Consider the following 12,752-nt stretch of genomic DNA (forward strand, 5'->3'; position numbering starts at 1 on the left):
TACTGTCGCATTAAAATTGTGGTAGTAATTTGCAGCTCATTGCAAAATGTCACCCTTCCTGTCGGTGCCTGAGCAGTGATTGATTCCAGCACTGACAGGAGACATTAAAAAAAAAAATTGCCGGTAGTCAGGCCCTGTTCTCCCTCCCGTCTTGTCTGCTCCCCTTCCCCACGATGTATCAACTGTTACAAATGGGAGAGGCACCTCTGTACTAGGCCATGATTGACCCTGTGATGGCAGAAGAGGCTCAGCCTCCTCAACAGTTTTTGACTGCCCACTCCCCTTGCAGATTCTGGTTCTTTTGGTGTTTGCTTAGACTGGCTTTGGTCGCATCACATTCTACTGCCAGAGTTTACTAAAAGTTTTCTCTTCTCAACCAGTGTTGTACAGCAGTGTCTCCCAAGTCTGGTCCTGGAGTACCCCCTTGCCAGTCAGGTTTTCAGGATATCCACAATGAATATGCATGAAAGAGATTTGCATATAATGGAGGCAGTGTATGCAAATCAAGTTCATGCATATTCATCGTGGATATCCTGAAAACCTGACTGGCAAAGGGTACTCCAGGACTGGACTTGGGAAACACTGTTGAACGGTATGTCAGAGAAGAGGAGTTGAAACATAGGCCGTAATTCAGCCCCATACTCACACTTCCTCTTCTCTTTGTTGCCTGCAGTTCACCAGGTGGCTGAGCGTGTCGAGGCTCTTGGGCAGTTTGTGATGAAGACGAGGAGGACCCTGAAGGGCCACGGAAACAAAGTGCTCTGCATGGACTGGTGCAAAGATAAAAGGAGGATTGTGAGCTCTTCTCAGGTGAAGAAAAGTTTCCTACGGTGTTAATCCTTGCACTATAATATCTAGACTTAAAATAAACCTGAGATGTGTTTATCCCAAGCCACCATATTGGAGGGGGGGCTGTACACTGGAGCGGACCATCTTAATCTTTTTTGTTGACCTTTTAAAACGTATTACCAGACTTGCTATAGCACAATTCATTCAATATCAAGGTGGTTTACATCATTATAAAGCAATCCAAGGAAAACAAATGGAGAAAGCAATACAGTCTGACTGGATGCTATATGTTCCTCTCACCCCAAGACAACACCTAATTCTCACCAAAAGCCTGAAAAAAATAGATAGATTAAACCTTGGAAAGGATGTCTCTGAGCAGAGATATTTGGGAAGTGTATCTTAGCCTACGAAGACTTCAGTCAGCTTAGTATAAAGAGGGGACATTGTGCACAGATAACTTAAGTGTAACATTCAAGCGGAAAGGCTATTCTTCAGCAAACAAAAGCCAGATGTACTAAATAGCAAATAATTCCATTCAGCCCCAGTGCATGTGTTGCAGGTAATTTCCTAGAAGCCAGTGGCAAATTAGTGCACATTAACTGGCATTCGTTTGTGATGAAAAACTTTTCCAGTATAATTACATGTAGCTCTTGCTGAGTACCTGCTGGTTGGTTACATGTTATTTTATCAGGGAAGATTGTGATGCTTCCATAAACATAGGAGCAGATTTGCAGAAAAAAAAAAAAAAGACACTGAAATACTTGAAGAAGCGTATTTTCAAAGCACTTAGACTTACAAAGTTCCATAGGCTACAATGGGACTTTGTAAGTCTAAGTGCTTTGAAAATAAGCCCCTTGGTGAATTAGTCAGCTCAGAATTTTCCCAGTCTGATCAGAATAGATGTCAACTGAAATCACTCATTGAGGGGCCCTTTTTATTGCAGCGGGTAAAAAGCCACAAAAACAAAATGGCCGTGTGGTAAGAAAACTCTTACTGTATGGCCACGTTTCAGGGAGCCCTTTCCGCCACCCACTGAGATGACGGTAAGAGCACCCGTGGTAACCCGGCACTAACCGGGCAGTGTGGGACGATGCCCAGTTACCGCCGAGCTAACCATTTCCGGGATTTTTTTTCCCCTGGAAATGGCGCTTACTTGACCCGGAACTGCCGCCGGTGGCTGTGTTCAGTCGTTAGTAGTCCCAGAATAGCGAGCGGTAAGCCCGCATTGGGCTTACCCCGTCTCTGTAAATGGGCCCCTAATGTAACGTGGGGTTAGGGAAAGAAGATAAAAAGAAAGTGGTAAAATGGGGATTTACTTGTGCTGGTGAACATTCCGCCAGTCAGCAATGTAGCTTAGAATTTTGAGAAGGGTTTTGGAATGGGAAGCTAAGGAGGGGTTACCTGGGAGACGGGGCTGGCTGGCAGTTGCAGAGAGAGGTTCTGGCAACTGAAGAGAGTGGATGTTCTGTTTGATGTGGGACAGGCAGTGTGGAATTGAAGGAAATTAAAAGTTTTAGGAAGTGAGTTTGGCTGGCAGTGAAAGTATTTAGGTGAGAGTGATAGTAAAAGGGAGATTGAGAAAGGGAGATTTGGGAATTTTGTGTAAATGTGGAGTGAATGGTGAAGAGAGTGTGTTGGACAGTCTGAGAGAGAGGAGGTGTACTTGGTGATGTGGAGAATTTTATGGTGTTTGAGAGTTTTTAATTTGAGAGATTTTATTGTGAAATTGGTTAAGGCTTAGTGGGAAGGTTACAGGTTAAAAGAGAAGATTTTTAGGGTGTTTTAGTGGGAATTTTGGGATTTTTGGGGTTAAGGGGCTAATTATAAGGGAAACAGGGGAAGGGTCTAGAAAGGATTGTTTAGGAAATAGTGTATTTAAGCAAGAGTTAAGCATATAGGGATAGGGGTTAAGTAGGGGTTAAGTTGTGGGTTAATAGGGTCACAGCTTAGTTTTAAATTGAAGGGAATGTGGAAGGAGGATATGTGTGTTGTGAATAAATGGTGAAAAGAAGAAGACTGCCAAACACACCTGTGTTAGTGCTAGTTAGGGAATAAAAAAAGTTTAGGTAGAGAAGGAAAGGATCTGACAGAGAGGGAATCTGAAATTATTTTTTTATTTCTTCAGCTAGAAGGCCACAGTGAAAAAAAACATTTGCTTCCCTGAAGTGCAGAATCCTTATGGACTTAAACAGAGTAGCTAGGGTCTTGCTTCCATTTACTTTAAATTTAAGGAAAGGTTTAGGAAGAAGAGTCGTGTACACATTCTTCTGAAGACGACTTCAAGGGCCCCGACGCAAGAAAGATTTCGCTGCACGTTTGGGAGAAAAGAAGTCTGAAGCATCAGCAGCTACAGTGGGGGAAATAAGTATTTGATCCCTTGCTGATTTTGTAAGTTTGCCCACTGACAAAGACATGAGCAGCCCATAATTGAAGGGTAGGTTATTGGTAACAGTGAGAGATAGCACATCACAAATTAAATCCGGAAAATCACATTGTGGAAAGTATATGAATTTATTTGCATTCTGCAGAGGGAAATAAGTATTTGATCCCTCTGGCAAACAAGACCTAATACTTGGTGGCAAAACCCTTGTTGGCAAGCACAGCGGTCAGACGTCTTCTGTAGTTGATGATGAGGTTTGCACACATGTCAGGAGGAATTTTGGTCCACTCCTCTTTGCAGATCATCTCTAAATCATTAAGAGTTCTGGGCTGTCGCTTGGCAACTCGCAGCTTCAGCTCCCTCCATAAGTTTTCAATGGGATTAAGGTCTGGTGACTGGCTAGGCCACTCCATGACCCTAATGTGCTTCTTCCTGAGCCACTCCTTTGTTGCCTTGGCTGTATGTTTTGGGTCATTGTCGTGCTGGAAGACCCAGCCACGACCCATTTTTAAGGCCCTGGCGGAGGGAAGGAGGTTGTCACTCAGAATTGTACGGTACATGGCCCCATCCATTCTCCCATTGATGCGGTGAAGTAGTCCTGTGCCCTTAGCAGAGAAACACCCCCAAAACATAACATTTCCACCTCCATGCTTGACAGTGGGGACGGTGTTCTTTGGGTCATAGGCAGCATTTCTCTTCCTCCAAACACGGCGAGTTGAGTTCATGCCAAAGAGCTCAATTTTTGTCTCATCTGACCACAGCACCTTCTCCCAATCACTCTCGGCATCATCCAGGTGTTCACTGGCAAACTTCAGACGGGCCGTCACATGTGCCTTCCGGAGCAGGGGGACCTTGCGGGCACTGCAGGATTGCAATCCGTTATGTCGTAATGTGTTACCAATGGTTTTCGTGGTGACAGTGGTCCCAGCTGCCTTGAGATCATTGACAAGTTCCCCCCTTGTAGTTGTAGGCTGATTTCTAACCTTCCTCATGATCAAGGATACCCCACGAGGTGAGATTTTGCGTGGAGCCCCAGATCTTTGTCGATTGACAGTCATTTTGTACTTCTTCCATTTTCTTACTATGGCACCAACAGTTGTCTCCTTCTCGCCCAGCGTCTTACTGATGGTTTTGTAGCCCATTCCAGCCTTGTGCAGGTGTATGATCTTGTCCCTGACATCCTTAGACAGCTCCTTGCTCTTGGCCATTTTGTAGAGGTTAGAGTCTGACTGATTCACTGAGTCTGTGGACAGGTGTCTTTCATACAGGTGACCATTGCCGACAGCTGTCTGTCATGCAGGTAACGAGTTGATTTGGAGCATCTATCTGGTCTGTAGGGGCCAGATCTCTTACTGGTTGGTGGGGGATCAAATACTTATTTCCCTCTGCAGAATGCAAATAAATTCATATACTTTCCACAATGTGATTTTCCGGATTTAATTTGTGATGTGCTATCTCTCACTGTTACCAATAACCTACCCTTCAATTATGGGCTGCTCATGTCTTTGTCAGTGGGCAAACTTACAAAATCAGCAAGGGATCAAATACTTATTTCCCCCACTGTAAGTGACTGTGGAGGGAAAAACGGGACTGGGGTAAAGGATAAGGGAAAAGTGAGAGAGACTTACCTGGGAAGGGAAAAGGAAAAGAGAGAGAAAATAAATAAAGCACTTACCTGTTCCTGTAAAAAGTGAGTGGAGACGTCTCCTGAAAAACATAAAAGTTGACACAAAGTATCAAATTCAGAAAGAAAGTTAACCAAAGGGGCATTAAGAAGAGTTTAAAAGGGAAACAGAACTAAGAAAAAAGAAATGTAATACTTATCTGACTTCTTTAATCTGATGCAGAGGTGTGAACTCCTGGAAAGAAAAGAAAGTATTTGTTTTAGTTAACTGTTGGGTTTGTTGTACAAATTTTAATTGCATTGAAATTACTTTGTCTATTTCACTGAAAAAGGGATACTAATAAATGTTACTTTGTTATTGATAAAAAAACCTGTTGCTGTCTGGGTTTGTACGCTCAAGCAAGCAAGTATCCTGAAATTTAGTTTCATTTCCTCACTGAGTCCGAGTGGCTGAGTGACGTGGTTAGTTATTGTACCCACTCCTCATTCTTGGTGTCAGGTGTTCCGACCAGGCTGGCACGACTACAACCATCAGGCTGTTGGAACACCGTCATCTTATACATCACACTCAAGAGTGTGGGGGTGGGTAACAATTGGCGTAGTCGGCTGGATTTTTCCTGTTTTGGGGGGTAACCAGTGGGGTAATCTGCAAATACAGAAGTGTGTATTGTGTTGTGGGAATTTGGGAAAAAGGGAATTGACTAATTTTCCATTTTAGAGCTTCCAGTGGGACGGTATAGCTGATTTAATAAAGTTATTTGGGAAAAAAAAGGGTCTGAGTTTTTGTCTCCCGGGGCCTCTGTTTCTGCAACAAACCCAGTCTCCGGAGAGAAGAAAGAGAAGATGGACGGGGAAGCCGCCATGGGAAGCCGTACCCTGCCACAAATTGTGACCCACACAGTGGTAATCCCGCAGGATAGAACTATGCCGGATTTTCACGGGTTCCCGAAAGGACCCTATGACCTTAATATAGAAGAATGGATCGAGAAGATGAAATCGAGATTGAGAATTTTAAGGGTTTCTGTAGAAGACCAGGTTGAGGTCATTCGTGATCACCTGAGGGGAATAGCGCTGGACACAATCAAGTACTCCTTACCGAGAGATTGTTCTGTGGAGGCCATTTATGATGTGCTCCGCCAGGTCTATGGAGACAAGGTGGCTCTGGGTCTTAGGATCCAGGAGTTTTATAATTACCGGCAGGGAGAACGTGAATCCATCCGAGTGTTCGCCTACAAGCTACAAGAGAAGATGGAGATTATCATGAAGCGGGACAGAAGGAGGATGGGGAATGCCGAAGAATCGTTAAAAGAGCAATTCATAATTGGGCTGAGAGACGAAGTTTTGAAGAGAGAAATTTCAAAGCGGAGCGAGGACAATCCAGCCATGCCGTTCTCAGACCTGATGCAAGCTGCCATTCGGTGGGCAGGAGAGGAAAGAGAACAACCGCCAAAGAGGATTCTTCAAAGGAACTGGGAGGAAGCTGGCGATTACAGCCATTCTGGGGAGTCAGCTACGGTTGCTATGATGCAACAAATGACCAACATGTTAGCCCGGATGTGCGAGCATCAGGAGGTGGAATGGGACAGGCAGCGGAGAGAAAGAAATGACTGGAGGTATGCGAATCCCCCAAGGGAATGTGCAGGACCTAGCCAGAGCTGGGGGCCAACAAGAACACAGTCGGGGGAGATCATCTGCTTTCGGTGCCGGGAACCAGGGCATTTTGCAAGAGATTGCCAAAGAGAGAGCATCAGTAGACCTTATGCCGGACCAAAAAGGGAAGAACCAGCTGTACCAAGTACAAGTGGGAATGTCCCAAGGAATAGCAGTGTACGTGGTGATCCGGTGGAAACATCAAAGGGAAGTGATCCTCATGTGGTTGTCAGAATGCAAAGGAACTTGAATAGTGTGGAGCCAAGGGAAGAAAAGCTTTTTGGAGAAAAAGCCGTTGGAGCCAGTCCGAAGCTTAAAGTGAAGATTGATGGTGTGGAGATGGTGTGCACAGTGGACACAGGATCTAGCGTCTCCACTATCATGGCCAGTTTTTTCTACAAAAACTTCAAAAACACCGATTGCCTGAAAGATGCTAGTCAGCTGACACTGGTAGCAGTTAATGGGACTGATCTACCAGTACTAGGCTACATTGACACCGACGTTCAATGTTTAGGACAGCGGGTGCCAGAAAGGTGCATTTTTATTGTGAAGGATAATTTCCAGGATGGGCAAGTGGACACTACTTCCTCACAAGGCATTGTGGGGATGAACGTCCTTCGACATCTGGAAGGGTTATTTAAGGACCTATCCTGTTTTATCCTGGAACCGATAAAGATAGCGGGAATCCTGTCCGAAATCACACAGAAACATTCCAACTCCAGAGAAAATGATGGAGGGGTAAAAGTGCAAGGGATCGCGATGCAAATTATTCCAGTTATGTCTGAGAAAGCTGCCAGAAAAACTTCCGGAGTTTTATCAATGTCTGTCTCCAGAAAGATTACCTTTCCGAGTAAGATTATGATAGCAAATACGATGGTCAAACCGAATCGAGAGAATTTTCTGGGAAAAATGAAAAATAGAGAAGTACGAGATGTCATAATCCCAGAAAGGACACAGTTCGCAGATGAGCCACTAAGGGAGAAATCTAATGCTGAACCGGAGGTCAGTAAAAAGGCTAATAGGGGAGATTCAATGATAGTTCCGAGTCTGCTTCAAGAACAAGATAAGTTGCTTCTGGCAGTAAAGGAGGAGGCTGATCTGACCAAGGAGCAATGTAAACAGTTAACCCAGGCGCTCTTAACAGAGAAGCAGAAAAGCAGTTTGTTTGAGGCCAAGATGAGAGAACGGATCAGTACACTAGAGGAAGAACATGCAGCTTTACAGAACAAGATGCATACCAGATATCAGGACACCCAACAAATGCAGCTGACATTCAAACAAGTTAGTGCGCAGATGGAGAATCGGATCACTCACCTGGAACAAGAAAATGGTATCCTTCGAGACGCTGTTAGCGCTGCTACCAACCAAATGGAAAGCAAGCAGACTTCTGAACTTAATAAATTGCGCCAGGATTGTGCACAGCTTATGAATGAGTTGGCTGAAAAGACTAGTAAAGCAGCTCAGGAGGAACTGCAAAAGAAGAGGGCAGAACAAGCAGTGGCACAGTTAACGGCTCAACAGCAAGAAGCTGAGAGAAGAAGGGAGGAAATTGAGATCTATTTAAGGAAAATGACAGTACAATATGAAGACATACAGGCTAAGTTGTTGGCCAAAGAGAATGAAATCAAGAGTCTACACAGTAAAATGACGGATACAGTTGTATCCAAACAACAGCTGGAACAAAGAATGATACAATTAATTGAAGAACAACAAGCAAGGGTGGAAGAAGATTCACAAAGAATACAGATGCAGGAATGGGTGGAGAAGAAGGAGCTAATGAAAGTTCAGAAACAAAATTGTCCCACACAGGTGGCAGCCCAAGCCTCTACGTCAGTTACTGCAAGAGTACAACAGGTTGTTGCGGAGAAAGAGAGATTGGGTTTTGTTGTGGGGACAGAGGTTCTCGGGGCGACATAAAATTCAGGACCTCTGGTAGGCTCAACTGGATAAGCTGATAGAAATTTTGGGAAGTAATGACAATGTTTTAAGAATAAGGAATGCAAAGCTGGAGAATGTCTTGTGTACATCCTGACTGGGTGTCTAAAAAAATATGGTTGGTACATTATATGTACTGATATAACTATTATACCTGCTGAGCCAGATTATGAGAACACTGATAATGTAAGAAGCTCTAGTAGGAGTGCTAAGGCAGTGCATTCTCCATATTTGAGTGGATGGTTGGAGGGATGATTGAGGGTTGGAGGGAAATTTTTGTTTGATTGGTTGGTAGGGAATGGGAAAGAATGGGAGTAAGGATGTATTCTTTTGGTTGGGAGAAAAATTTAGAAAAGGGGGATATGGGGGTTTGGGTAGAGGTGATGCGAGGATGAGTTAGTGTGATGAAATATTGGGGACAATATTTGTTTTCAGCATGGGTGAATGTAACGTGGGGTTAGGGAAAGAAGATAAAAAGAAAGTGGTAAAATGGGGATTTACTTGTGCTGGTGAACATTCCGCCAGTCAGCAATGTAGCTTAGAATTTTGAGAAGGGTTTTGGAATGGGAAGCTAAGGAGGGGTTACCTGGGAGACGGGGCTGGCTGGCAGTTGCAGAGAGAGGTTCTGGCAACTGAAGAGAGTGGATGTGCTGTTTGATGTGGGACAGGCAGTGTGGAATTGAAGGAAATTAAAAGTTTTAGGAAGTGAGTTTGGCTGGCAGTGAAAGTATTTAGGTGAGAGTGATAGTAAAAGGGAGATTGAGAAAGGGAGATTTGGGAATTTTGTGTAAATGTGGAGTGAATGGTGAAGAGAGTGTGTTGGACAGTCTGAGAGAGAGGAGGTGTACTTGGTGATGTGGAGAATTTTATGGTGTTTGAGAGTTTTTAATTTGAGAGATTTTATTGTGAAATTGGTTAAGGCTTAGTGGGAAGGTTACAGGTTAAAAGAGAAGATTTTTAGGGTGTTTTAGTGGGAATTTTGGGAATTTTGGGATTTTTGGGGTTAAGGGGCTAATTATAAGGGAAACAGGGGAAGGGTCTAGAAAGGATTGTTTAGGAAATAGTGTATTTAAGCAAGAGTTAAGCATATAGGGATAGGGGTTAAGTAGGGGTTAAGTTGTGGGTTAATAGGGTCACAGCTTAGTTTTAAATTGAAGGGAATGTGGAAGGAGGATATGTGTGTTGTGAATAAATGGTGAAAAGAAGAAGACTGCCAAACACACCTGTGTTAGTGCTAGTTAGGGAATAAAAAAAGTTTAGGTAGAGAAGGAAAGGATCTGACAGAGAGGGAATCTGAAATTATTTTTTTATTTCTTCAGCTAGAAGGCCACAGTGAAAAAAAACATTTGCTTCCCTGAAGTGCAGAATCCTTATGGACTTAAACAGAGTAGCTAGGGTCTTGCTTCCATTTACTTTAAATTTAAGGAAAGGTTTAGGAAGAAGAGTCGTGTACACATTCTTCTGAAGACGACTGCAAGGGTCCCGACGCAAGAAAGATTTCGCTGCACGTTTGGGAGAAAAGAAGTCTGAAGCATCAGCAGCTAAGTGACTGTGGGGGGAGAAACGGGACTGGGGTAAAGGATAAGGGAAAAGTGAGAGAGACTTACCTGGGAAGGGAAAAGGAAAAGAGAAAGAAAATAAATAAAGCACTTACCTGTTCCTGTAAAAAGTGAGTGGAGACGTCTCCTGAAAAACATAAAAGTTGACACAAAGTATCAAATTCAGAAAGAAAGTTAACCAAAGGGGCATTAAGAAGAGTTTAAAAGGGAAACAGAACTAAGAAAAAAGAAATGTAATACTTATCTGACTTCTTTAATCTGATGCAGAGGTGTGAACTCCTGGAAAGAAAAGAAAGTATTTGTTTTAGTTAACTGTTGGGTTTGTTGTACAAATTTTAATTGCATTGAAATTACTTTGTCTATTTCACTGAAAAAGGGATACTAATAAATGTTACTTTGTTATTGATAAAAAAAACCTGTTGCTGTCTGGGTTTGTACGCTCAAGCAAGCAAGTATCCTGAAATTTAGTTTCATTTCCTCACTGAGTCCGAGTGGCTGAGTGACGTGGTTAGTTATTGTACCCACTCCTCATTCTTGGTGTCAGGTGTTCCGACCAGGCTGGCACGACTACAACCATCAGGCTGTTGGAACACCGTCATCTTATACATCACACTCAAGAGTGTGGGGGTGGGTAACACTAAGTCTTCAGCAGTGAAACCTGTCTGAAGCCTGTGCTGTCTCCAGCTTTACAGGGGTCATTTGTTTTAATTATCTTGAGTGAAAAAAGTTTATGGCAAGGAAGAATATTGTAATCACAAGAGGAAAGGGGGAAGTATAAAAGATGTTTTTCAAAAACATGCTGTAATTGTTCAAAATAATTGTTCCCATTAACATTTCATCTTCAAAACAAAGAGCTGTTTCCTTTGATCAAGTCTGGTTGAAATGAAATACAGTCTGCCTAGAGAAGGTGTTCATGTAACTCCATGTTTGTGCCTTTTAAACTTCAGGATGGCAAGGTGATAGTCTGGGATGCCTTCACCACGAACAAGGTGAGTGCTTGTTCTGAACTCTGTGTGCTATGTGCATGTGCTGTCTACAGCAGCTTGGAGGTTCAAACAAAGTCTGACTTGATTGCATCTTGTGCTTTAGATTGAGTTCTAAATGCAGAGTCTGTGCATTGTGGTCACTTCTGGCCTTTTGGCTGAGACTGAGATATGGGTGGTTACAGTGGCGTACCAAGGGGGTGGGGGGGGGGGGGGCGCCCGCCCCGGGTGCACGCCGCTGGGGGGGGTGCCGCACGCCTGTTGGCCGAGTCCGCTCGTTCCCTCCCTGCTGCTCCCTCTGCGCGGAACAGGTTACTTCCTGTTCTGGGGCAGAGGGGGAGCAGCAGGGAGGAAACGAGCGGACTCGGCCAACAGGCGCGCAGCACCCCCTCAGCAGGTAAAAATGCACCCGGGTGGGGGGGGGGGTGTAATTTTGCCAGGGGGGGGCGCTGCACCCCGGGGGGGGGGGGGGCGCGCATCGGCGATCCGCCCCGGGTGTCAGGCAGCCTAGGAACGCCACTGGGTGGTTAATATCCTGCCAGTAATGGCGTCTCTGGATAGAAATATTTGGGGTGGCAGCAGAGAGGCAAGCAAATTATGAAAAGGAGCAAGCCAAAGTGACAGTTGCACACATCTTGTTCACCACCACCAGCCCTTCCACCTTTAAGTTATCTATATAAGGCATAAAAAAAAAAAACCCAGGACCTTCTTCACATAAATAACACAAAACCCTACAAAAAGACACTCAAGACTCTACATAGCAAACTTACCATGTCATAACACACTAACTCCCTGGACACAAAACTGCAGCAGCACTATATATATTACACTAGGCCCTGGAGCACCAGAACACCCGTTACTGGGACACTAGAACAAAGTAGGGTTGTTCAGATCCCTGTGCAAGAACCAAAAGGTAGCAGAATCTTTCAGTTCAGTCACAAATGCAGAACACAGGATAACTGAACTGGAAACCCCCAAGAAAGCCAGACCCTATAAGCAGTGCAATACTGGTAAAAGAGAAAAAGAAATGTATTTCCTTCTATATGCTATAAAATAAAAAATAGAAAAGATGTACTTTCTCAAAACTGACACATTCCAGTCCCTACAGATTGTAAATATTTTTTTTACTTTTCTTTCGTTGTTGTCTTGGCATTTAATTTTGTTACTAGGTTGGTTTCAGTCACTCTTTTCTACTTTCCTTGTGTGTTTCTTCTTCTTTGGTTTTTTTTTTTTTTCAGCTTCTCCTTTCCATTTCTCCTCTCTCCTGTATTTTTCCATTCTATATCTAACACTTTTTTCTTCATTTCACTTTTCTCTGCTATCCCACATCTTCCCCTGTTCTTACCCTCCAGTCCTCAGTCTCCTTCTTTTCACTTTTGTTTTCTATCTCCCACTTTTAGCCCCTTCCTTTCCCTTCCATTGTCCCTTGCCTTTCTTTCCTTCCCCAGCCCATTCTCTTTTTCTCTTTTTTTCACTTCATGGCCCTCTATTTCTGATCTTTGTATTCACCGGGTCCATGGCTGGTATAACTGTGGACGCTTAAATGTAAGGCAAGCCAAATCTGGCTTATGCTAATATTCTGTAATGGAATCTGGGAACCCAGATGCCGTTATAAAATAAGCTGTCACCATGCAGTGTTAGGATGCCTAAAAGAGGTGCTAATGATTATCATGCACTAAACACTAGAGACGCCCATAGGAATATATGGGCATCTCTAGTGTTTAGTGGAGGAGTGGCCTAGTGGTTAGAGCACAGGTCTTGCAATCCACAGATGGCCAGTTCAAATCCCTTTGCTGCTCCTTGTGATCTTGGGCAAGTCACTTAACCATCCA

At 43.8% G+C, this 12,752-nt stretch overlaps 1 protein-coding gene across 1 annotated transcript in view; it reads left to right on the forward strand.

Annotated features, from left to right (window-relative positions):
- GNB5 (G protein subunit beta 5) overlaps positions 1–12,752 on the forward strand; it is a 125,894-nt gene that overhangs the window by 19,433 nt on the left and 93,709 nt on the right. Inside the window, exons 3-4 of the mRNA XM_030189311.1 lie at positions 674–810; positions 10,885–10,926. Of these exons, the coding sequence (XP_030045171.1) occupies positions 674–810; positions 10,885–10,926 (179 nt within the window). The remainder of the gene's footprint in view (positions 1–673; positions 811–10,884; positions 10,927–12,752) is intronic.

Source organism: Microcaecilia unicolor, chromosome 1 (assembly GCF_901765095.1).
Source record: "Microcaecilia unicolor chromosome 1, aMicUni1.1, whole genome shotgun sequence".
Taxonomy (NCBI): domain Eukaryota; kingdom Metazoa; phylum Chordata; class Amphibia; order Gymnophiona; family Siphonopidae; genus Microcaecilia; species Microcaecilia unicolor.